Here is a 27,880-nt window from a genome sequence, read left to right as displayed (position 1 = left end):
TTTATACACTGCAAACCTACCATGAAACTCTGAGCTTCTGTCAAAGTAAGAGAGAAAAGTCAGGATGGCTGAACTCCAAGGGAAACTTTATACTGTTTTTTTTCTATTTATTTTTTAACTTTTCTATTTAAATAAAATACTTATTTTTCACCCCATATGCAGAACACATAATTATTAATTTAATAATTAAGTCCTTAATACTTTGCGAAATCCCCAGTGTTGAATTAACACAGCACAGTGTTCATACAGGTCTAACTGGACTCAAATAAACTTGTTATTCATTTGTAAGTATTACAAATGTTATAAGTATTAAAACCAACACTGGGGATTTTTGGAAGGTACAACGTGTTTAGTCGCCACAGAAAAAGCTATTCAAGGCAGAAACTTTAAAGTCATTGTCTTGATGAACATATCCATCTTTAAAAAATAATTTCATTTTATGAGGCTGAATTTGACTTCTTATTCACCAAGTTCTTATTTTAATCTTCCATCCCCCTTTTTCAGCAGTCTAAAACATCCTGTAGGTATGGTCTTGATTTAGTAGTTCACAAATCTCATTCACAATCCACCAGTGGATCAAGCTAAACAGTTTATAGTCTCATATACTCCTGACATAATTAGTGGTGTGTGAGGCTTACACAAGCTTAGTTTCCATAAGTAATCATCAAGACTACTTTATAAATTTGAGTAAGTACTCTTTAGACTGAAGGTTCTCAAAGAAACTCTTAGTAAGGAAAAGAAGTTTATACTAGGAGTAAATCTACTTCACCTATTACTCCTACTAATACTACTATGGGGCAGCGGGTTAAGGCTCTCGGTTACTGGTCAGAAGGTTGGTGGTTCCAAGCCCTAGCTCCACAAAGATGTTATTGTTGATGCCCATGCCCTTAACCCTGTCTTTTCCACAGGTGACAGATGATGGTTGACCCTGCATGCTGACCAAAGTTCTCTAACATTTTCACTGTGTAATGTATATGTAACAATTAAAGGTGGTTTCTTCCACCACCACTATTACCACTAACTCTACCACCAATATTACTACCACCTCTACAACTACTACATGTTCATTTATGTAAGTCCAAGAAATAAATAAATAACCCACAATTAATAAGCTACCAAATTTAAGCTACCAAATACCAAAATAATACTTATAATGGATGGATGGATGGAGGGATGGATGGGAGTATATAGAAAGCCAGTTTACCATGAAACAGCAGAGGCGATTAATGCTTTGTATAAAGCTGTACTGCGGAGAAACCTAATGACTCCCTACGCTGCTTCTTATTGTATTGTTGAAGTTTGTTGTTGCATTAAAATAATCTCTGAAGCACTTTTAAATACATATCCACAGAGCAGTACTAATGAATGTTTCTGCATTGCTCCCATCCGTAGACCTAATTTCTAAGCACTTTTTGGCACTCAAATACAAATTTCTACTCAGAGCAGCTTTACCAAGCCAGGTTCCCCTGTGGAGTGAGAGCAAGCACACCACATTTCTCAATCTAAATTTCTCATCTAAAGTTTATGCAACATCCTGCCAGCCTTCAGTAAACCTGATTAAAAATCTTTTTCACTGCTCTGATCCACACCATAAAACACTGAACCAGTCTCAGACTGGATGGGATTTTTATCCATCCTATCCACCGCTGTATTTCATGCCATGAAAGCGTGTGATGTGGACTGAAGTACCACAGATGTTATAAATGAGCAAAAAGCAGAAACTGTCTTAAAGCATGTTGCCATGATGCTTGTGATATTTTGCAAAACATGAAAAAAGAAGTTTGGTTTGCAAGTGTGCCAGCATTAAATAATTTCTATGTCAAATATTGCTAATGCACAAATAAAATATTAAAAAGATTATTTTTTTTTTCTTAGGGTTATTAGGGCTCAGGACAAATTATTTAAAAACATTATCCAACTAATTGCATTGTCATTAGAGTCTCAGTGGTAAGTTTCCCAGCCTGTCATGCAGAAGGCCCGGGTTCAATTCCTAGTCAATGCCCAAACCACAGCCACTGGATGAAGTGCTGATCCCAAGCTCAGACAGAATGGAAGGTTGCGTCAGGAAAGACATCAGGCATAAAACCTGTGCCAAGTTGTTGTGTGGATCGGATGGTCCACTGTGGAAAACCTTTGACAGAAGCAACCGAAAGACGAACAACAACAACATCGATCAACATGTGATGTCATTAACAACTTAGTGTGTTTTAATTATTATTTTTCTACGTTTGCTATTTATAGAGATATGGAATTATTTTAATGTTTTTAATACTTGTTACGTTTTAATATGCAGTATAAGTACTATAAAGGATCAATGAACTGCAATGCTTCACTGAACTTTGACATCCATGCCATGAGAAACTATTGGCCTTGATGTTATCACCAGCTTCCCTAACCTCGCTTAGATCCACAGTATTAGCAGGAGTGTTTTCTGCCATAAAACATATATTACACTTTTTATATTATATATACACATATAATATCTGTTTCATTGTGTTGTGTGGCATAAAGTTGACCTCAGGTGGGATCCTGATGAGTCATTTCTTCCAAGTAGGAAAATGTGCTTAAATTGCCAGTAAATAATGGTGGTAAAGCATGACTGCTCATGCATGCTGTGCCATGTTTGTATTAGCTGACCAAATCATAACACGTGGCGTCTGTTTATTTATCTGATCATGCTTCATCATAAACACAGCCCTCCATCATGTTAGCGAGGCTTTTGCTGAGTGCACAAAGTTGCGTTTACATTCCCACATTCCCCCGCCTTTAAATAGAGTCTGAACAATACGAAGTGAAATAATCAAGCGTTATCTAATCGCCCTAGATGTTTACTTGTTTACCAAGTTTAGTCTCGCTGCGCACATCCCCCTGTATTTACAAGCATCCAAGTAAACACAACCGCCGTTAAAATGTCCGGTGACGCAGAGGGCGTTCCCCAAACTGACCTTTAACCGAAAACACACAGTAAGCTGAACGTACTTACGGGTTGTTTGTTTGAACGGAGACACACACTCAGTCCATGTTTGAGTCCAGTACGGTCCCACTCCTCTTATTTCCTTGAAGACATGATGTTGTTCCACCACGCAGACCGCTCTGCCGCCTGCGCCGCCGCATAACCCAGCCCCGCCCTCCAGGGTGACGTTTCGTCATCTGACCCCGCCTCCTGCGCACGTGTAGTCAGCGAGTACGCGCGTGCCTCCTAGAGCCTAAGCCTTGACATTTTTTTCTCTGCATGTCTTATTTTACTCACGGTTTAAAAGTCTTTTTTTTTTATTTACATTTATTTGCACTGATTTTTTTTTAATGTAAAAATCTGCTCGCTGCTGCCACCTTAGTGAATTTCTCACTGGACGTGGCGCCTTTTTAAAGACCGCTTTAAAAAAGGGTATTTCCTGCACTTAGTACAGCTCTCCAGCTCACATCACATCTTATGATTGCAGTATAAGAGTCAGAGTGCAAAGTCTGACTGAGCTGTGTTTGCATTTGAGTCACTTCCCAACCAGGAAAATTATTGAACAAATAATTTCCATAATTTTCTTTGCTTTTCCTTACTTAAATACATGCACTATTGGAGAAACTCCATATTTATAGCCTTAGTTCAGCAACAATATGTTTGACATGCTAACATAGCTGTGATGTTCAGGTGTCCACATGCTTTTTGGCATAAAATGTCCCTGTATGTAGTCGCAGCACGGTGGCTTAGCAGTTAATACAGTTGTCTTGCACCTCCAGGGTCTGGGTTCTGGGTTTCCACTTCAGGTCTGTGTGCATGGAGTTTGCATATTCTCCTGAGGCTTGATGGGTTTCCTCCGGGTGCTCTGGTTTTCTCTCACAGTCCAAAGACATGCAGGCTAGGCTAATTGGTATTCCCAAATTGCCCATATTGTGTGGATAAGCATGTGAGTGTGTGTACAGTATGTGTGCCCTGTGATGGATTGGCACTCCATACAGGGTGTAAGTAAGTCGTGAGTTGTAAGTTGTGTTGTAAGTCTCCTGAGATATAGCAGTATAGACGATGAGCGAGAGAATGAGTGTATTTAGTTAGTTTGTGATGTTTAAATATGTCTTCTTTTTATAAGAAACAAGTTAATTATTATTGTATATCCTGAGGTCAAAAGATAAAGATGAAAATAAAAATCTATTCTATTCTATTCTATTCTATTCTATTCTATTCTATGCTTTTGGTCTTTAGAAAATTTTAACCTTGTACCAGATCTACACATGTATAAATGTACATTAATAAACAGACCTATATGTGACTCCTGAATATCAATTGTATGAACTCCATGAACTGAATAATGTCTATTTTAGGAGTTAGAGCTCTGCTGCCATCATGTGTTTACTTGTTGTAAGTATTTAATGTTTTTAAACATCTTAAATAAATGTGGTATATGCTATGTAACCTGTTTTATATAAAAAAAAACATTAAAACATGAAATTCAAATAAAAAAATGTAAATTTTTAATTGGGATGAATTTGAAGCTGGCTAATTGGCGTCCTCAAATTGCCCGTAGTGTGTGTGTGCCATGCGATGGATGAGCACCTATATGGTGAACCCTGCCTCAAGTCTCTTGGGATAAGCTCCGGACACCCCCCCCACCAACGACCCTATACACAGAATAAAGCAGTATAGACAGTGATTGAGTGAGAGTTATTTTAATACTTATTCATTCTACTATTTAACAAATACTGTGATTTGATGCTTTTGGGGTATTCGGCCAAGTTTTAAATTAACAACATTTTACATAGTGAAGAAATTTTTTAGCCTTAAAGGACTAATGTGACACAATCAGATTTATTTACCCATAAACACATTTTAAGAATAAGCTTGCTTAACATTTACCATCATCCTTTTTAATCTCTGTTTTTTTTTTTTTTTTTTTTTGCTTTTTAACCTTTGAAATTGTCACATTTATTGTTCCTGGATAAATGATTAATAATAGAATAAAATTCTGTACTAAAATACAATAAAAATTACATGAATTTCAGATTTTCATTTCAGATTTTGTAGTGGTGTCTCCGTGGTTAAAACTCAGTTACTGATTGCTGGACACTTCATGCCTTAGACACCTTGTTTGATCATTTTCTTTGTGTATTCACTGAGAGTCAAAATAACCAAACATTTGAAACATCTCCTTCCAGAGATCTCCAAAAACATTCCTTCCTTCCTTCCTTCCTTCGTTATTTATTTATCTTCAATAACCTCTTATATCCAATTTAAGCCTATGGTGGATCTAGAACCTAATTCTGGAAAAAAGGGAACAAGGTAGAAAAATTTCCAATGTGAAAATTCAAAATGCAAACACAAAAAAACATACAAAACTGCAACACAGATAGTACTTTGAGCTCATGAATGAACCAGAGACCCTAAAGCTGTGAGGAAACATTTTTGCAAAATTATCATGCAGTATATTAAAAAGGTTTCACATGCATTTGGAGATCACCATCTGCCTGCTTGAGTCATGTCTGCCCATCATAGGCCTGATCATAGGCCCACGTCATGTCACATGCTTGAAATGTGGGAGCAGTGTTGGGCACCCTGCAGAATAACATAGGGATAGGTTTGTATGCCATCTGTTAGATTCAAGGGTCCGAGAAGAAGTGTTTTGGGGGAAGATCTGCTTGCGGCCATCAGCTTTCAACACATGCAGCTCAACAATATTTAATGTTGAAATAGAACCCCAGTCACAGTTGAAGAAAAGCATTCCCATAGCACAAGGCTTCCTGCAACCACATGAGTATAGTTTCCTTTGCTAATCAGGTTTGCTTTTGAATCAAAAATATCTTTATGACCAAAATGTCCTACGTTAGTCTCTCATCTAGCCATCATACCCCATAATCCAGACGTATTTGCTCTCTTGGCAGAGAAAGTTTTTCATTTTGTCATTTTACCAATTTTTGGAGGGATGTGTACTGTTCTTAGTAATGTCACAGCATGGTGCCCGTTTTCTCCACTTGTTGATGATGACCTTTATGGTGTTCCACTGGTACATATGTTTTTAATATTCTTTTATACTGTACTCCTCATCTTGACTGACCTTTTTGGATAATGGGTGGTGATGGGTTGAAAATTTAAAGTAATCCATGATGGTCGTCACCTATGTCTTATTACCCTGAGTTTACTTTTGTGTGTTTCTTTGTGCTTTTAATGACTCCAGTGAGGAATGATTTGTAAGAAATGCAAGAATGCCCACATAGCATCAAACATCCGCTTGAACCTGACAGATCTGTTCTTGTTGAGTTTTTAATGCACATTGAAAAGTGCAAACTGAAATAGTGCACACAGCAAACAGTCTTCCTCTACACCTTTATACACCAGTGTTCTACCTGGATTTCTCATTAAAAACCAGTTTTGTGATAGGACCCTGAGACACAACTTTGACCAAGTGAGAGTAACTGATGTTCAGCAATTTCAGCATAATATTCAACTATTCCACCTATATTTTTTAATTATTTAGGATAGGTTATATTGCATCATCCATGACACTAATGAAGAGAACTCTAACCAAGTTTCTTGTACTGAAGAGTCATAGGGCACTTCTGTCCCATGTACGTCATCATATCCCAAGACAAACTTGTCAAATAAATGAAACAAATGTAAAAAAAAAAAAAAAAAAAAAAAAAGATTTGTATATATAACATTTTTGTATGGAATTAAACCTCAGAGTTCCCACAAGTTCCCACAAGCCTCATTTGAAAATGTGAACAGAGGTGATTCTTTTGGCTGTAGTGACAGATGGCTATAAGAAAAGGAACTGGTGAAAAAAGGCTCCACCTCTCACTCTCTCAGAGGAAATAGATTTGTTTCCTGTGTGTTTCTGAGAGCACAGAGACCCCTCCAAATGTTGTATGCAGCCACCTATACAACCACTCAACCTAAGCAAAAAAAAAAATGTATTGTCTATATTGTCTATATGACAATAAATGTCATTGATGAACTGCTTGATCAGTTAGTTGCTTTAGCTTTTATTCAGCACTGGACTTAAACAGGGTCAGTTGCCACATTTCCTTGACTTTACTATCTTCTGTTAAAAATGCACTAAATGCAGCAGTTTTTACAACAGTTCCTGAGATCTGTTAAACAAGAGAGACTCACAGAAAACCCGAAGCACTGTGCAAATTGGCAGGTAGACCTAACCTAACAGGAATTCTGCTTGGGCCATGGCCTTCCCAAATTGATAAGACATCAACAACCGAGGTGGTTCCTGAGGCTGGCTGGCTATTTTTACAGGTTTGCAGCAAATTTTTCAGATGTCACCAGCCTGCTGTCTGATCTCACTAAAAAAGGGGCACCAGTTCCATTCCAGTGGACAGAGCTGTGCAGACAGGCTTTCAGCTAGGTCTTGTATGGAGACCCACAGTTGTATTCTCCTGCCTTTTCTCTCCTTTTGTTATGCTGTCTCACATGTTGGACAGAGGGCTGCATGCTGTTTAGTCCTAGGTGTTGTAGGAGGAGAAGCGTTCCATGCTGTACATAAAGTTCTTGTTAAGGAATACCAAGTAAAGCATGGTCAAGATCGAGTGCCAAGAGCGTCTTTGGTGTCACCCAGTGTCTTCTGCACCTCCTTCATCCCCTTAATGAAGCCAATAACACAGCAGGGTTGTACACCAATTAATTACTGCATTATTATTCAATAAATACAGTGTACAGTACATGGTAACATAGGCCACATAGCGGAAAATGACTATTAACAATAACCTAAGTTGGCAGTTCTTGGTTTCAGATTCTAAAATCCTTGCTATTACCTCATCTCTAGCACCCGGCGTCCTTATATAGCACCCACCATGAGGAATGCAACACCTCATATGTCATGTGTGTCTATTGCTTCCATTCTTAAGTTGTTATTTTTGAACTAGTCTTCAGATTTAAACTGGGTGGGTTTTGTGACTGGTATGTGATGAGGGTGCCAGAAATAGGAGGGCAACAACTGAAACTTTATCACAAGCTGTCATTGCACTTCTCAGACATGGGAGATGAACAGACAAACAGATATCGAAAGGCAAACACAAGTCTTGCTATAGTACACGTCTGCGTCTGAGGTCTTTCGTTATGCGGTTAGCAGTGCTTCAGTTCATGGCTGGCTTCTGTGGAGCTCTGGGATGCATGTTTTTTCTGTTTTCTCTTGGTACAGACTATTGGCTTTTATTCTTAGAGTCTTGTGATCCACAAGAAAAAATAAGAAAAGTCATTAGAAAGGTAGGAACAATATCTGCATATTAGTATTTAATATATACTAAAAGACACACACTTTACCAATACAAGAGACTAAACTATATTTACTTAAAGTTGGGTTAGAAAGTGAATAGTAACTGTGTTCTTTAGAGATCCTGGAACAGCTGTGCGTGAATCTATTGTTGGTATTAGACTCAATATGATATCCTTGACATCAGCACGTAACTTTCTTTTAAACATTATTTTATTTTATTTAATAATGGTCATTGTCTCAAAGAAGCTTCACAAAATGAAAAGAAAATTATGGAAATAAGTATGAGTGAGAAAAATGGGTATAAATCATAATGATCAGATTGTCCCTGAGGTGGCAATAGGGTGAAACCTTAAGAGGAACCAGACTCAACAGGGAGCCCATCCTCATTTGGGTGATAACGGATAACAGGAATTGTTCTGCAGACATACCATGTGTTAAGCAGCTGGAAAATAACAAAAGATGTCTAAGTTAACAAGTGATAATACTTAAAGCCACTATTTACTTATATTTATTAATAGCTACTTAGACTCTAGTCTTAAATTTACTTTCTGCCTGAATGATATCAAAAACCTGTCTAGCATTTGTGCCATTCTGTTTGCACAATTTCTTATAAGTAAGTTTTTAAGCCTGAAAGGAAATGACAGTGAAAGAGTCATTGAAAATTTTCATATTGTGTTACAACCAAAAGGACTTTAAAAATGTTGTTAGACTTAGTTCTTATCATGTTCTCCACCTCCTTCGGGTTTTTAAAGAAGCGACAGATTTTATGAGCTATTTTTCTTATTAAATGTAAAAGACTTGTTTGGATTTGTTCAAATATATGACTGTAAAGTCATGGTAAAGTTCATAATACTGTCCATTTCCTGTGTTTCATTTCTCACCATTTAATTGCTGACCACCTTATTGTTTTTTTTTTTTTGTGTGTATTTTTAAATTTGTGAGTTTACTCAGTGGGACACAATCTATACTATACCCTCTGTTTACTTTATTTCGCATTGAGACCCCTTCATTCCAAAGTCATTTTACAATCACTTTTACTTTAATCCAGTTCAGTTGTGTACTTAACATGTTTTTGCAACTTTACTGTGTGCTTAGTTGTAACAAAGGAAATAAGCAGACCTCTGTTACATATAACTGTTTTTTGTTTAAAATGAGAAGGATGACCTAAAAGAAGACCCAGATGGTGCTAAAAGCACACTCCTGTCCTACCATGAAGGCATCTTTTGGAGATGCTCCTACAGAACGGACAAAGTAGAGGAGAGCATACTGGATTTCTGGATCAGTAGGTGACCATACAAGGAAGTTGATCCTTAGCCTTACTGATGACATGAAAAGTGTTACTGATAAATGAATGATTCATTTTCATGCTATATGTCGTCTCTAACAGCAAATCAACCCACAGAAAAGATCTGCATGCCTGTGTACCTTAACCAAGATCCTCTACCTGGGAAAAGAAGGAGCACTTTAAATGCAGATACAACTACATGTGAGAATTTCAGTTAATCTTAACCTGCATGCGCATAAAAGCAAGATAGAATTTTCCCTTTAAGACCCATTTCTGGAACATACTTGATTTATAAACCTAATGGACATCCATCACATATTTACATTTACATCTAATATTTGTTCTCCCAGTGCATAGGACCTTTTGGTGCATTATGTCTATTCTGGGACTCACCATGGTTATGATTGGGGTGTTTGTTACCATCTGCGGTGTCCCAAGAGCCAACCGCCGCCTTTATGAAGCTGGAGGTGCTCTTTTCATGACTGGTGGTAAATACACTCCTGGCTAATAATGCATTCAGATTTGCTTTCTTCTTCCTTTAGCATACCGGCTGTTTTGCGATCTTTAATTCATCATATCTGTTTCCTTCCTTACTTTGCATTCAGGATTACAGATACAAAAATGATGTATAACATAACCATAATATTTGGCCATAGAGAATTTTGGTATTATGCGCACTAATATTGATATTTTTGTTCACTTTATTTTCTAAGATGGTTTGCATACAAAAAAAACCCCACAATACCTTAATTCTGTCACTACATGAAAGATGCTGTTTACAAATGTATGGAAAGAGTAAAGAAATTCTGGAACTAGCTATCAATATCAGGGCAATATATGTCTAAATCAATGGCAGAAATACATTGAAAGTTATGCTAATACATACAATATCACTGCAATATAAAAATCAGCACATACCTAAACCTTTATCATTTCACTTTTATTTTCATCATCTTTCTCACTTCCTCTTCCCGAAAATTCTAAAGGATGTCTAAAACTTTTCCTCCATGTCTTTCTATAGGATTCTTGCTTTTGGTTGTGGTGGTGACATTTGTAGTATGGGTGCAGGTCTCAGGCTCTCTGGAACATTACATCCTTCTGCACAGGTCCTCCGTGTGCCCGGACCTGCACCTTAGTCTGTACTATGGACCGTCCTTCATGCTGGCACCCCCTGCCTCATTCTTCAGCATCCTTTGTGGCATCTTCCTACTCACACAGGCTGCCTCACAAACAGTATCAGCAAATGCAGAAAACAAACCCTTATCTGTACAGAAGGAACAGGAAGTGAACAATCCGGAGTAACAACACTGAACAGTTAAAGAACAGTTAGGTTTTTCTATTGGTTTGCACTTTTTGATATTCACACTGAAGGAAGATTTCTTAGAAAAAACTATAACTTGGAGCAAACTGTAGGAGGCAATCATAAGCATGGAGTAGACAAAAGCTGAGCATAGTGTTCGCTGTCTTATTCTAGTGTGTGGAGTAGATCAGGGGTCCTTAACCCTGGTCCTGTATGACCCCTTGCCCTATACATTTTAGTGTTTTCTCTGCTTCCAGCCCACCTGATTTAACTAATCAGCTAATTATTAAAATACAATCTTCTGAACACAAGTGTGTGTGTGTGTGTGTGTGTGTGGTCCTTTAGAGACCAGAGGACCCCTGGACTGGATCTACTGTTTTTATTTTTGTTATAGCAACCTACCACCAGGGTGCAGTATTGCTTTAGAATTGCAGAATGAAAAAACATCACAGATTTTTTTGTTACACTTTTTTTTTTTTTTTTTACATTTTACTGTTACCATCTATGTTACACTGTATTCCATGAAACATTTATATGTCCAGTAAGTACCTGATTAAGCCAGTAACAGTTGTATACAATATTTTTAAGTGATAAACTGAATATAAATATATCATACAGTATATGCACGTAATATCAGGTGAGCTGGCCTGATTGTTATCGTTCCTAATAACAATAAGGCCAGCTCTAATGATTACAACAGTCACATATTAATGATGATATGATCATACCTACAATAAAACAAACTAAAAACAAAGTAGGAACAGGTTAATATAAAAATAGAGGGAACTTTGAAATGTATCAATTTTTCATATTTTATTCACATTTAGAAAATGTCATTCAGAATCATCTGGGTATCTTTAAAGAACTGAGGCCATTCAATAAACTTTTGACTTATGATGGTATTTTTAATAAACATCGCGGTCATTGGTGGCTTATTGGTTACTGTAACTTTGCACTTCCAGGATCTGTGTGTGTGGAGTTTGCATGCTTGGCGTGTTTCCTCTGGCAGCTCCAGTTAGACTAACTGGTGTTCCCAAATTTTCTTTAGTGTGTGAATGTTTGTTTGTTTGTTTGTGTGTGTGTGTGTGTGTGTGTGTGTGTGTGTGTGTGTGTGTGTGCGCGCGCATGTGTGTGCCCTGCAATGGTTTGGCACCCCGTCCTGGAGCCCTAAGTCTCTCCCCACAACCCTATACACAGGATAAAGCAGTATAGACTATAAATGAATAAATGAATCACTGTTGTATAGCCATCTTTCCCACAAAACAGCTTTTTCAGGATAATGGTCAATGACATTCAGGAGCATTTTTGATTCATTCAGATGGACCAAAACTACAGGTACCCTGACCTGGCACCTTTCCCAGAGGATACTACTGGGACTAAATACAATTCTCCTACTGCTCCAATGTATATTTTGGAGATAAATCTCCAGATTTATGAGTTGCTCGCTGTGAGGCAAACAGCTAGCGGTCAGTAAGAACTATCCAACCACTTTAATATTTGTCACTCTAATACGTAATATATCAAACAAATATGTGGCAAAATCTCAGAAAAGGTCAAAAATAAAACGACAACAACAACAACTGAAGAGCTTTTTGTGGGCCTTTATGAATAAATAAAGTTTCCTTGATAATAATATGTTCTCAATGGGACACCATTCCTAACTGGACCCCAACTGTTGGAAAAGCTTGACATCCTCAGAAACCGAGAGGCTGTGCCACTTTTAAAGAAACAAGGACATTACTCTGTTTGTGGTGTTTGAAGTCCAGATGTAGGCTGATAACCCATTTCTAAAAAGCTTATAGCTCGAGCAAGACCATTGGGACTACCTCTGCAGCTGATAGTCAACAATCCTATTTTCCCCCCTAAAGAAGCTGGTACCACACGTTGTGACCTAGCTAATCTTATTTGATCTAAAATAATCCTAAAAGTGGCTTCCACACATTCTGGGTGGAGTTATTATCTCTTGGAGACCCTGCTATTGAGGATGGCCTCATATGGTCAGCTTAAAGAAATGATGGCTTATGACTGCAGTTGCCCTAGTTTAGCACTAACATTACAATGGACAGTTTTGAATAGGAGTCATCAACAGTTGGTAATTTCAACAAAGTGACCTTATTGTTAACTAGAAGGAATTTCAACTATATATATAACTAAGCAGAGGTTTTTACGCCGGATGCCCTTCCTGATGCAACCCCTTCTATTTTTATCCGAGCATGGGACCAGCACTGCATCCAGTGGCTGGGGTTTGGGCACTGGCTGGGAATTGAACCCAGGCCTTCCGCATGGCAGGCGAAACACCTACCACTGAGCCACCAGCGCCCTCTAATATAATATATACCAGTAATATACCAATATAATACTACTATGCTTGGTGCACAATTTAACTGTAGCTCTGATTAGATTGCTAAGTGAATAGTTCCATGTGGTCCAGCATCTGTAGAAGAAGAAACTAATAAGAGAAGGATGGGGGTTTGACAGGTGAATTCATTATAGGTCTTTTGTTCAAAGGTTTCACCATGCAAGTGGACAAACAAAATGTATCCATGTGATTCCCACCATGTGATATGTGATATCCAGGTATCCAGATTCCCACCACCACTGCTGGGTAGGAAAAATAAAATAGGATGGATAAAATAGAAAATATGGAGTCAATGCTTTTTTTCCTGGGATAACAGCCAGCACTCTTTTGGGAAGGCTATTTACTAGATATTTGAATGTGGCTCGGGGGATTTGCGCTCATTCACCCACAAATGCATTAGTGAGGTCATGCACTGATGTCTGTCGGGGAGACCTGGCATGCATTTGGCGTTCCAATTCATTCACACCAACCTTGGCAAACCATATTTTTATGGCTCTCACTATGTGTACAGGGGAATAGTTTTGCTGGAACATGTTTGGGCCCCTTAATATTAATGGAATTCCAGTGAAGTTTAATTCTACAGCATACAAAGACTTGTGTACTTCTAATTTTGGGGCAAAAGATTAAGGAAGTTCCACATGTAGGTGTAATGCTCAGGCATCAATTCTCAAATATGAACATGTGGATTATTTTTGTACAACATCACTATTAACAATCAGCTCAAATCAAAAGATTTATGCTCAATCATATCATATGGGAAATATAGTTCCTCGAGAATTTCAGTGTTATGCAACAATAGGCAAGAGGAAAAAAAATGCAAAATTCAATAAATACAATGAATACAGACAATAAATTATTCAACAACACACCTAGCGATATGTACCGTAAACCTAAACACTGTTGTATAGTAGTAGTGATAGCATAAACTGTGCATCAGGAGATAATGTACTAGAGACGTTATGCTTCTGTCATCTTCAGTCTAATTTTAATGAGTAAAGTGGGGAAAAAATGTGGTTCATGGTTTAATGTTCATATTTTAAATGGATCCTATAGGTAGGCTAAATACACAAATAATTTACTTGGGTAAAAGTAGAGATATAGTAATAGAATCTCTCTCTCTCTTTTTCCCCTTTATCCTGAATATAGATGTAATGTTTCTGCAACTGTTTCCACATCTGATTTTAAACACCTGCTACATGATTAAGCGGTTCCCAGAGGAAAGGCAAGTCAAGCTTAGGAGTTATAGTCAGCAGGTGGCGATATCACCGCTCTGGTTATGTAATGCAACAACATGCACAAATATAGTGAAATAGAAAGAACAGATATTTATGGTTGGATGTAGTGAAGGAAAAAGTAAAATGCATTTACTAATAAAACTACTTAAGTGACGTACAGTAATAAAGTAAACATACTTAGTTACCTTCCATCCCAGGTTTTTGTTTTAAAGAGACAAAAAACCCTCGTAAAGACATTTTCAACGAATTTTACTTTACTTAATTCAATCCAGATCATTTATATAGTGCTTTCACGAAGCGGGTTTACAGATGTGATGGTGCAGGTGAAAAACTTCCCGACACTAATTAAGGTCAAATCCTTGAGAGGAACCAGACACAAAAGGGAACCCATACTCTTCTGGGTGACTCAAGATAGTCGGATTGTAACTCATTACAGTCCTAGTGTATTTGCCCTTCAGGGTCCCCCAGAGCAACAAACTGAAGAACGCTTTGGGATATGGATCTACTAGATGTGTAAAATAAAAAGAAAGTCCAAATCACTGCCAGGAAATATGAAACAGAAAGGTTTGCTCCTAGCATGCTTATGGGATCTTCAATTTTGTCACTCTAGGAGAAATCTGTAGAAATCTTCCAACAGTTTGCCTTAAACTTACAGGAAAGAACATTTATATTACATTATAAAATAAGCAACCCTTAGACATGTTAAACATATAGCAGAATAAATCTATCATTTAGAGTATTGAATGTATTTAAAGATTTATTATATTTAATACTGCAAATGATGCATTTATTCTGCAATGTGTTTAATGCACACGCATATGATATGTACAGTACAGTACGATGTTTTTATAAGACTTTGTGAAGATGACACATGGGCAACAGTACAATTCAGCTAAGAGAGCCAAACCAAAGCCTGAAAGAAAACTAACTACTGTATAACATCCAATAAAATGTGATGTGAAGGTTTAGCTTACAGAGTTTAGTGTATAGGTAATGGAAAAAAAAAGTGATTAGATGGCTAATTTAAAGGAGTTGTTTGGTAAGGGCAAAGTCTTAATGAATAGCTCATTGCAAAACATTCAAGTTCCACTAATATGTGCACTCCTCATCACAGCCACCATCAAACTGCCTACAGTCAGGCCTTTACCTGAACCTGTCACATTTGCTTAAACCAACCTGAACATCTCTGTCAGCACAGGCCTTGTCAAACCACCCAAACGAATCGTGTCTTAAGGTAGATTTTTAATGAATATGGATATTCGTTTTCGCTCATATCTCTCAGATTAAATTTTTTTTCCATGATTCTGTGGTGCGGAATGCGTTGGCAGATTCATTACTGGTTCACCCCCCCCTCCCGCTACACCTCCCTCTTCTCTGTGCGCTTCCTTCCCACTGCTGGAGTGTCACATGCAGCACTCACACGTTTGTTGCTTGCCCTCATCACTGAGGCCTTTGTCCTGCAGTGATAGACCTGTCCAGAACAATTACTTCAGGAGCTTTAACGACAGCGTTTTAATCTTCTCACAGGTTCTCGCCAAGATGCTATTAAAAGAGTTGACAAAGCTCACAGGGAGAGTACATGGGGAGGTAAACATTGCTTTTCCCCTTACTGAGGTCCATCTTGCCACACAGCAAACATTTGTTTTACTTTGAGGTAAATATATATATATATATATATATATATATATATATATATATATATATATATATATTTTTTTTTTTACCTAAAATTTTGAAATATATAGTAAAACCTTAGATTGAGAGTAACATGGTTTGAGAGTGTTTGAGAGCAGAAACCCTGCTCTGCTGCGATTCTTTTTAAAGGTACTGTAAAGTGCAGGGTAATTTGTTTTATTTTTACTTTACAGCAGTGATTCCGTTTTGTGCGCGTGTAGCTTAACACACACACACACACATAGCGTCTGCGCGCACAAATGAATTTTATATATATAAACAGTGGAACCTTGGATTACAAGCATAATTCGCTCCGGAAGTGGGCTCGTATTTCAAAACACTCGTAAATCAAATCAAATTTTCCTATAAGAAATTATGGAAACTGTTTGTATATATATTATTCAACATGAAAAATATGCCTCTCATCTGACGATTGATTTGATCTGTATTGTGTTTTCTTGTTTGTATGGTTGAGTTGGTTGGTTGGTTAAATTGCAGTTTGAAGCGTACTAAAAGTAGCTTCGAGCAAAAATAGACTATGCACATATTTGTAACAGAGTGGCATAGAGAGCCACTTCTGGAATGTTTCATAAAAGTGTACTGGTGCATTTGCTAACAACACAGCCATTGACTGAAAAATAAAAGAAAGTCCAAATCAGCCCAAATGTATCACTTCCAGATCTAGTGTAAATCTGGGTTAAGTTGTTGCTTAAGGCTAAATGTAACAAAATAGCTCTGATTTTGACTCAGTTTCTCAAACTCACCTACACTGCTCAAGTTTAGTTTAACAAATTTAGAGTATTTTCAAATATAATAATAATAATAATAATAATAATAATAATAATTACATTTTATGACTAAACCATGCTACAGATCAGATCCAGGGAATAATGTAAGAAAAGCTGTAAATGCAATTTATGGTAATTATTTTGCTTCATATTTCACCTTCATATCTAAAACTAAACACTCCCAACTACAGTATATGCACCATTTTAGTTGCACCCCAATTCTGATGCACACCATTGGTTTGAATCCAATTCCCTTTGAATCTTTCTGGGAGGCTTTCTTAAAAAAAAAAAAAAAAAAAAAAAAAAAAAAAAAAAAAAATATATATATATATATATATATATATATATATATATATTTATTTGGTTAATCGTGACCACATAGTGTACAGTTAAGAAATAATAATGTATAGCCTAAGTTAAACAAAAAGTTTCAAAAGAATGTTGCTGTGACAAAGTTCATACCCTTAGTCATGTCCTTGATTATCTACTCTTTATTGTGATAGCCTGCAGCTCAAACTCTGCTGTCCCGCAATTCATTTGGATGGCACCGATGGTCCCGAGGAGCCACCCAGGGGGTACAATTACCACACGACCCATGCTCAGCCAAGCAGAAGAAATTATACTTTCTAGAATCAGGACCTCTCAACCTGGGGACCGACTGTTGGACCAGTGTCCCTTCAACAATTATAACCCCCACCTTTTGAAATGCACTCTCTGTTTATTAGTGAGCCCTCTTGAGGTCACATTGTGGGACACTGTCGTGTCTGGACGTCAGCTCCTCAGGTCATCCCAGGAGTAAGTGCTGCATGCCTGCTTTCATATAAACAGGAGAAAGGCATAAGGTTAAAATTCTGTATCAAAAATGACACTTGGCTGTTTATAAATGAAGACTATAGACCTACCTCTTTATCAAGCACCTGAATGAGCACCATGAGCATCCATTAAGAAAAAAAACCCCAATGTCGTCTTCTTTGCATACTCCAGTAATTTCCCCAACAGGGCTTTTGGACAGATGGTGCTCTTAGTTCCCGACCTAATGAGCTAGCATAAGAATGTGTTTTTGATAGACACCACAAAACCCTTTTGTAACTTACACTTCTTTGAGAAGGCTTTGTACTACATTTTGAGGCGTGGCTGTGGATATTTTTGTAACAAATTTATCCCAAGGGTGTTCAGTTGGGATGAGGTCAGGGTTCTGTGCAGGCCACTAGAGTTCTTTCATACCAACCTCAACAAACCATGTCTTTATGGGGCTTGCTTTATGCACTGGGGTATTGCCATGCTGGCAGATGTTGCAAAGTATAAACAGCGTACAAAATAATATTGTTTGCTTATGACTTTGTGCCAACTGTTTGGTGACAGTCAGCATATGGTGGTCTTTTGTGCAGCCCATACAATTTATATAGAATTGCAGTTTCATAATTTATTTATTTATTTTTTCCCTCCTTCATACAAACTGTACCGCCAGAGTCAATTTTAAACTGCTTTACTGCAACCCTATGCATCTAATCCTATATAATTTATATCCTTTTCCAGAATTAGTATAATTTTCTATCTCTGTGCACTTTCATTCTTTGTTGCCTGTCTTATTTAGTGCACGGAGAAATCTTCAGTGCTGTGCAGGTGTCTCTCATTGTCCCCCTTTGCAACCCCCTGCTGTCACAATAAACACTCAGTGTCATCATGACTCAAGGACTCACCTAGATGTAATGGTACATCAGTGATGGAAATCTGACACAGTTATATGATTTCTTGTGACATATCATCTTATCTAAAACTTTTTTTTTTTTAGGTGAAGCACCCTTTGAAATAAAGATGCTTAAAAAACAAGTGCTAATCATAGAAATGCTAATGGTACTGTAGCAAAGTATTCTCATGAATTAAAAAATAAATAAATCAGTACAGATTTATTTACAGCACGTTTGTATTGTATTAAGATCAATATTTAAATGTGCAGAGTATTTGTGGTCTATTTACTTGTGCCAGGAAACTGTTTTGTTTTTCAACAGAACATGATTAGATTGAAGTTTACACTACTTTCAGGATTACATGTTTTTAAGATTTGGATGAAACCAATTCAGTTCGAACGATCAGTTGAATAGGACTTTAAAGATAAATACTGGGGATATTATTGCTATCAGTCGCCATACATTTTACTCACAAAGGTAAAAAAAATTAATTGTAAATTTTACGGTAAAAAAACGGCAGCTGTGGTTACCAGAATTCTACCGTAAAAAATACGGTAGCAATGTTTTTGGTTGTACGGGATTGCACTCATTATACTGTATATTTTACAGATTTAAAACAGTTTATAATTGTCTAATTAACATGTTTATGTTGTTATAAAAACCAGTCAACTTCCAGGATTTACATTGTAACAAATATGGATCATAACCATGTTTTTTACAGCTCAGAACTGTCTAAATTTTAGATTTATATTGTAATAATAATGGTTTATTTCCATCTGTTTTACAGTAAAGAACTCACTCTCTATACAACTTTATCCTAGGAGTACCTGGAGGAAACCCACCAAGAACGGAGAGAACGCATGCAAATAGGGATGGGAATCGAGTATTGATGAATACAAACCTAAATCAAATTATCAAAACCCATCAAAATGTATTAAAGACTTGGACATCAGCATGGTCCCATATACCAGTGGTAATTTTACTTAGTGAAGGAAAGGGTTAAAGGAGGGAGGAAGGGAAAAAGGGAAGGAAAGGTGCACGTGCAGATCTGGTGGGCAGTGCCATGCTGGCATGTGGGCACAGGTTGGTAAGCGGTGGTGGCGGGCTAAGTGTCGCATGCTAGCGGCTGTCCTTGCCACAGTGATCAAGGGGCGGAATACCATTCACAAATTTGAAGTCCTTGGTTAATGTAAATTAGAGGGCTATAAACCGTAGACAAAACTATTAAAATCCGTAAAATATACATTATAATGAGTGCAATCCCGTACAACCAAAAACGTTGCTACCGTATTTTTGACGGTAAATTTCTGGTAACCACAGCTGCCAGTTTTTTACCGTAAAATTTACACTTTATTTATAAACCATAGAAAAAACTATTAAAAACCGTAAAATATACAGTATAATGAGTGCAATCCAGTACAACCAATAACATTGCTACCGTATTTTTTATGGTAAATTTCTGGCAAACACAGATGCTGTTTTTTACTGTAAAATTTTTAATTTACTATAAAAAGTTAATTTTTTCCAGAGCAGATATTTTTCTGATTTTTAAAATCTATCAACAAAATATAAACGGATGCTTCATGATATTAGTAACAAATACCTTCTTTGAGAGTCTCCTTTTTATAAATACAGTATATCATAAATTTTACTGCAATAAACCATATTTTCATATGTTTTTAACTGTTAAATTTAAGGTCCCAAGTTTTGTGAATGGTTTTATTCTGTAGCATTTATACGGTATTTTACTGTTAAAATTACGAAATTTTTTTAAAGTATGATATCAATATCTGTTTTGCCCTGTGTGTGTTGATTTTGACATTGAAGTCTTTTGAAACTTGCCCAGTGCTGTGATAACGGATGTAACGTAGCTCAGCTGTCTAACTAGCCAAAGTTGGATAACGTTAGACAATGAGCATTAACAAGTTACAAGTTAGTTTTAGAGTCGAAAGTTTTCGAGGACACTCACCCTAGTATTCATCTAGCAAAGCACAGGTAACTAGGTTTATTGAACCCACAGCCCCATTTCCTGGCTTCACACACAAATCAGTCGGGCTACATGTGGTCACCTGGTTGCGGTATAAAAGGGTTAAATTCTCCTTACTATTTTAAGTTTAGTAGCCCAAGCTCCTAAAGATGTATGTTTGTCTGGAGCATTGATAAGCGTGCTTGGAATAAACTTGGTAGTATGTGTGAATTTGCATGAGACATTAATTTGGAAGAACAGTGTGTGACTTAGTAGAGATCTCTACTGCAGTTCAAGCAAAGTCATAGATTACTGGGCTCATTCGTCTCAGGAGAAAAACTGAGCAGACAGTAGACTTAGATAGTAATCTTTTTTTTTTTCGATTTAGAATCGATCTCCTTGCCATCTTGATAAAACTGGAGAAATAGGAATATTTTTTGAATATATATATTTTTTATGTGTGAGTTGATAATAGATGGACAAGCTAGGATTTATGCTGTGTATCTTTTAGAAAGCACACTGATTGTGCTGCATGAAGAAGGATCAGACGACATGTCTGAATTTCTGAAGTATTATTAAATTAAAATTTTTTTGACAAATTTTTAAATATTTTATTTGAGTGTTCTGTAATAAAAGTGTAATAATAGTCAAAGAAAGCTAATCAGGTTTGCTGGAGGCACCAGACTACATATTGTACACTTGATTTGTGCTTATGCTCATTTAAGGTTAAGGATTTTGCATTATGCTTTGTCTCGTGTCTGTGTTTTCGCATGCTAATGTTTAGTTCATGCCCATAGTCATGGTTAAGGTTTGTGCAATGTTCTTATTTGTGTTTGTTATGTGATGTTAAATAAAGTACAGCTTGCACTTGCACACCCTCGTTTCCTTCAACGCCTGACACATCACAAACAAAAGATGGTGCCTTTGATATGCATTTGGTCCTAGTAGGAAACCTCTAACCATGGATCCGCTGTGATGAGTCAAATATAGAACACAAATTTATTAGAAAATAGCTTTATTAATATTTAAACACTTAGAGTATTTGATGTAATTGTGTCAGAAAAAGTGCCAATTGCAATGCATAGTCATAGTTCATCAGTGTTGTGTGCATTAGGGAGGGCAAACAGATAAAAATCTAGTATGCGGAAGAGCAGAAGAAATAGCGAAAAAGATGAAATCTTTCATCCTTGACTGCTTTCATGTCTTTATTTTCCAATGCAGGGAATTATCAGTGCTGCGACTGATGTAGGGGAGGATGGTGTTTTACAGAAGGGATGTGGATGCGATGAAAAAGAAACGAAGGAGGGATGAAATGTACTGAGCAAGATGATATTGATGTTTGGCCATCTGCTCCTTTTGTTGTGCTAGGTTTGTTTGGAATATTAATAAGGCAACAGATCAATATAATTATTATAACCTTTTATCCCTGTCGAGCAAAAACTCTGAACAAGTCTCACCAACACTTTTGCTGCTTTGTTTTACATTTGACCTCGATACACAGAAGACTGGAAAACAGCATAACAAGAAGCAGCATTAAAATATTTAAATAAACCGTAAATTAAAATAATAAAAATAATCTTAATAAATAAATAATGGTGGAACATTTTTTTTCTTGCATTTTCAGATGTTTTTGGCCTGCCTTCTAATCTCCTATGTAGTATGTGTGTGTGTGTGTGTGTGTGTGTGTTTTCATTAAATTTGTGTCAGGACTAATTTTGAGGAAAATGAATACAGATGTCAGGGTGCCACCAGATCCCATGCTAGGCCTCTTAAATGAGATAACAGGCTTTAGTCAAAGAATCAACACTTTTGAAGAAATGAAATTAACTAAAAGGACATGGATATGGCTGTATCACGCTGCGCTGCCAAGAATCACGAATCTATTTCCGACCCCCTGTATTAAGTATCAGACTAAAGCCGCTCTTGCTCATTGACTCATCTGGTGCACTCTTGCATTGTCTCCCATTAAGTGGGGAGAAAAACAGAGATTATGTGGGCCTTCAGGGGCGTTTTATGAATTCTTCTAGAATGTTAAACCATGTCATGGACTTTGGAGGATCACACCAGCGTGCCCCTGCTGTGTGTTCTATCCTTCTTGTGCTATAAATCCCATGTTTAAGCTTTTAAATTTGATTATTCCTCAGTGACATTTTTCAATTAACAGAGTATTTGCTCTGGATATGAACAGAGCACAGCAAACATGTGGATGAATGCTTGTTCTCCATGTGGACAACAGGAAGGATTTTATAACGGATTGGACAAGAGAACCTGGAGAACTCTAGGGGATCTTCACTGTGCAGTCTATGTCCATGAAGAAAAGTGTATAAATGTGACTCAGGCTAAATGACTATGATAAGTACATGATCCTTCTCCATGTAGCACAATCAGTGTGGTTTCTAAAGAATTCACAGCATAAATCGAATAAAACACGGAAAAATCTGATGTTACATGGAAGCAAAAACTGGGCAAATGCTTGCGAATTAGAAGGTGGGTTTCATGCTTAAGGTCTCAAGATGAGATTTTCCCCATGGCTTTTATTTTCTATTCAAACCTCAAGGGGAATCCCACATGCTGCAGAATAAGATAAATAAATAATAAATTGTTATAGGAATAAAAGTGTTGTCACATACTTAACTGTTTTATTATTATAGGCATTTAGTCTAGTACACTTTTATACAATTTATATGGACCTAGATTATTATCTTTTTGCTTTGGTCTTTGTCCCTTTTATTCTAGAAGTAGCCACACTGGGTCATTTGAGCCTCAAGATCTGGCAATTTGTTTTACACTGGATGCCCTGCCTGTACCCTCCTATTTTTCTACCCAGGCTTGGGACTTGGCATGGCATGCAGTTGTTGTATGGAGCATAGGGTTAAGGGTCTTGCCCAAGGACCCAACAGTGGTGACCCTGCAGTGTTGGGACTTGAATCCCTGACCCCCTGATCAGCAAGCCAGAGCCTCAACTGCCTGAGCAACCATGGCCACCTAATATATGGACCTACTGTCGATTGATGAATTGTTCTTCATGATAAAACACACATGCATACAGCAATTTCCTGGGCTCTAATCACATCCAGAGCAAATACCCTGTTAATTGAATGTCTGAGGAATAATCAAATTTAAAAGCTTAAGCATGTATTTTATAGCACAAGAGACATCGTTCTATGCTTCAAAGTCCATGACATGGTTTAACTGAATTTCTGATTAAATTCAATTAAAACTTCTAGTATTACATTTAAAAATGCACAATAGATGCATTTTTCAGATTTTTGTACAGACTTATTGGTTATCAACTATCTATCATGTTGATGCCAATTTATTTAATAGTTCACATGTAAATCAAAAAGCATGCAACTTGATCTTAGGATACTCTTTATTAAAAGATGTTACGAAACATTATTATGCTGACTATGAACATACTTCTTTGATTTACTATAGGATAATTAGCTACAGCAAGTCTAGCCTAATGACAAAATATACAGAGTACAAAGTAAAGCAACAACACCACTGTTGGACACTAACTTTCTTATGCATGGACTTAATGATTATACACAATTAAGCATAAGCTAAAATACAGCTTGCTCACAATAGACTAACACCATGTGCTTTGGTAGTCAGGAAAACTGAGCAGGTCACTGAATCTTAAAGATTGAAGTTGAAACGCAATTCAATGCAAACTAAGCAAAGAGCACAGAGCACTCTCTCGTCCCAGCCTCACGCTGCTATTTCACACATGGACGCAGCTTAGTGTGAAATGACAGAGCCTGTCAATATCGACAAATAATTATGAGCAATGATACTTTCTTCCTGCGGTGGCAACGTAGCCAAAACGACTCTGTGAAGCCACGGGGCCTCCCGAGCGACGGTGCTCTAGCAGCATCTCGCTCGATCTCTGTGCAATTATGCAGTGTGAACTCATCTCAGCATCCAGTCTATGCATGCAGAGATGCCCCCATCCTATGCATGTTTTATCAGATGTGTCCAGGTACGCACCCAGTGATAGCGAACGAAACAAGTGCCAGAGCACCCTGTGAAATGAAAAAAAAAAAAATGTAAAAGAAAAAAAAAATAAGGAAAGGTGGTGGAAAGAAAAAGATGTTTATTGAGGCGGAAAGGCAGAAGAGAGAGGGAAAGTTAAGAAGAGGCTGGGGAGGAACACACAAAAGGGGACAAAAATAAGAAAGTAAAGAGAGAAAAAACAAGAGAGGCAGATCTAAAGAGAGGAAAGAAAATGAAAGGAGTGGGGGTGGGTTGAGAGAGAAAGAGAGAGAGAGAGAGGGAGAGAGAGAGAGAGAGAAGGAGGGGGCAAAATGAGACCAAATTTTCTTTGCCAATCTCGTCTCTCCTGCTGCAGGTGTGAGGCTATTTCACTAAAGCAGGCCAGACGCGAATGTCATTAGTTCCTAAGCCCCAGGTGAATTTGCCACTGTTCCACATGATTAACCCAGATAATTGTGTGTTGATAGCGAGCATGGTCGATGGAATACAATTTTCAGGCAGAGATTCCTAAACAAACAGCTCAGCAGAGGCTGCAGGGACTGTGCGTGTGTACGGGGGTGTGTGAGTGTGTGTATGGTTAGCAGTGTAAGGTCAGTGACTTGTGATGCTAGTAATGTCCTGGTGCCTCAGTTGTTGATGGTGATGAGTGGTGTCAAACAAGCATGCTCAAAAGCTTTTTGGCAATAGCATCCAGTGCTTGAAAAAAAAAAAAAACATTCTTTATATAATATGGAAATTCACTTCTTCAAATTAAAGTAGGAAAAAATGTCTTAGTAAGCAATTGATTTAATGGTCCTTGGCAAAGATTCCACAAGCCTCTGGAACAGCACACAAACTCCATTTTTCTATTAGATGTTCCCACACTACTGTAGATGTTTTGATATTGATTTGCATTGACTTAACTTCACGAAGGGGACACGCAGACTCAATCTAGGTCAGAAAACTGCACTCCAGAGCAAAATATAACCAGTGTATTTTCTTCAGACATCTGAACTGAAAAGAAAGCAGATAAACAGGATAAATAAGATTGTGCTTGATTTTCTAAATTTAATCTTAAGGAAAAAGCTATGTCCCATAACTCCAAAATTTAAGCCCTTGGTCTTTGTACATTTTTGTTTCAATTTTTAATTAATTTATTTATTTTTATTACAATTTAAACTAGGGATAAATTGAAGGTTACAAAAAAAAAAGAAAAAAAAAGAAATATTCAATGCCTTTTTTTTAAATAATAGGATGATTTTCGGCACTATCCTTAAGACTTATCCTTTCCACTTAAGCATGTGTTTAGGATCAACAGGTTTCCGTGTGTATGCTGCTGTGGGTGCAGTTTGGACATTTTTAATAAACAATTGCATGTAAACACATGGCCAGGTAAGCAGCCAATAGAACTAGAAAACTAGGACTTTTGATTGTGGAAAATGATAGAACGGAATAGAATAGAAACTCCCTTTATTTCCTTATATAATCTCCTGCTACACTAATGCACTTAAAGTACTCCAGTGTTTCACTAGTGCTTGAATACCACCAAGGTATTAGAAGTTGTCTTTGTATCCCTGAGCCATGATTGGTCTTCCTGCTTCACATCTAAAATGCTGGCCTCCCAAGAACTCCTAAAATGGCCAAAACATGTGAAATGTCTTGCAATGAGGTCAGGGCAGGAATGTGGCAGTAACTCCCAGCCAAGTTGTTTCTTGTAGAAGAGCTATCTGTTGATTATCTGTCGGTTTTCAAGGCCATATGGAATTAGATTTGTGTAAAAAAAAAAAACCTGAACAAAAATGAGAGACCTAAATATATTAAAATAAATTGAAAGTGAGTAATAAATAAATTCAAAGCAAAAAACTAACATTATATGTAATTGCAAATGTGTACTTCTGGCACAACCAAACTTTATTGGCAGGTATTAAAAGGCCGCTTACTTATTGGTCAGCTTTTTTATATTGGGTCTTACAGTTTTGTGTCCTCTTAATTTGTTGGACGTAAATTACAGGACTGTGGAAAACTGAGGACCAATCGTGAAACCTCAACAGCAAAAGTTTTTTTTCCCATTTATTTAATTATTATTATTTTTATTAATTCTATTTTTTTGTGTTTAATATTTTTTTCAGAAAAAGATTGCAGTCTAGGGCAGCCATGTTTGTAGACCACCCTACAATTGGAGAAAAAGTGTTTTCCATGCCCTTGAATATTATTACCAAATACTGATAAATTCTGAAATTCATAAGTAATCCGTTTTTGTCTCAAATTATTCATTATTTGAGGATATTTTTAATAAAATAAACTAGCAATTAATGAATAACAAAAGCATTTTCACATTTTCAGCTATCTCAGATATGACAACCTTACCTTATATAGTCTATAAAAATAAAAAAAGACTAAATATTTTCTACTAAGCAACAGATCCACAACATTGATTTTTTTTGTGCATATCTGTTTGCCATCATTACCCATGACAGACAATTATGCACTTTTTAAAAAACTTTTTCCCGTGCGAGCAGTATTACTGAAACGGAGAGAAAAATTTGAAATTCAACAGAATTTGTAATGAGAAGTCGTTAATAACGCTCTCACCAAATGCATATTCATTGTCAAAAATGATTCTTGCATCATTTCACTCAGTCGAAACACAAATGGCAGCGCCTGGCCCAACACTGAACATGCCTTCAGCGTCTGATGTTTGCATATCATTTTAATGTGATCACTTTTATTATTGAGTTGTCGGAGTTTTTCAGATGGGTTTGAACACAGCTGTCTCCAGCTGATGAAACTTCTGGCAAGGCGATATCTAAGGGCCAGCATCCTGTGTACATCTGCCAACCCACTTTAGGCAGGGGGAAAAAAAAAATCAGTCACCTTTCATTCCTTCAAGGTGTTACTTTCACCTGCAAATTCTCTGGCTTTTTATGAGGTGCTACTTTTACCTTCAGTTCGAACATCCTGTGTCTCATTTCAGAGATGCAGCGTGAAAGGATGTCGATCTTTATGACCTGGGGTTTGATAAAAACATGACAAAGTTATCAACTCATTGAGACTCAGATATCAATCTTACTGTGACTGAGATGACAACTCAGCTGTGTGCCTCAGAGAGAGGGATTATTATATATATATAATCGCTTATATAATAATAATTGTAACAATAGCATCAGTAAGTTAAACAACAATAAATACAATTATTGGTAAAAATACATTATCTGCAGTGGCAGTGGTATAGTGGTTAGTGGCCTTGCATGTCCAGAGTCGACTCCCATCTCGCGTATCTCGTATGCGAGGGGGTTAACAGTAAAAGTCTTCCATGTGCTTGGTGGGTTTCATCCAAATACTGTACTCCAGATGTTGCTTAGCTCTGTAGTTCCTTTTTGAGGTATGAAATCATGCATTA

General features: G+C 37.1%; 2 protein-coding genes across 5 annotated transcripts in view; one reads left to right on the top strand and one right to left on the bottom strand.

Annotated features, from left to right (window-relative positions):
- inpp4ab (inositol polyphosphate-4-phosphatase type I Ab) overlaps nt 1-3,120 on the bottom strand; it is a 65,043-nt gene extending 61,923 nt beyond the window's left edge. For all 4 annotated transcript variants that reach the window (XM_053497941.1, XM_053497943.1, XM_053497944.1 and 1 more), the window contains exon 1: nt 2,984-3,120. The gene's annotated coding sequence lies outside the window, so the exon portion shown is untranslated. The remainder of the gene's footprint in view (nt 1-2,983) is intronic.
- Nucleotides 3,121-7,967: 4,847 nt separating this feature from the next.
- On the top strand, nt 7,968-11,062 carry tmem182b (transmembrane protein 182b). The gene is given in 6 exon segments (XM_053499361.1): nt 7,968-8,033; nt 8,036-8,197; nt 9,366-9,489; nt 9,595-9,693; nt 9,843-9,980; nt 10,514-11,062. Coding segments are annotated over 6 exon segments (870 nt in total). The 3' UTR covers nt 10,795-11,062.
- The last annotated feature ends 16,818 nt before the right edge of the window (nt 11,063-27,880 follow it).

This window comes from Clarias gariepinus, chromosome 6 (assembly GCF_024256425.1).
Source record: "Clarias gariepinus isolate MV-2021 ecotype Netherlands chromosome 6, CGAR_prim_01v2, whole genome shotgun sequence".
Lineage (NCBI taxonomy): Eukaryota > Metazoa > Chordata > Actinopteri > Siluriformes > Clariidae > Clarias > Clarias gariepinus.
Note: the sequence above shows the minus strand (reverse complement) of the source record. Positions and strands in the feature narration are given on the sequence as shown.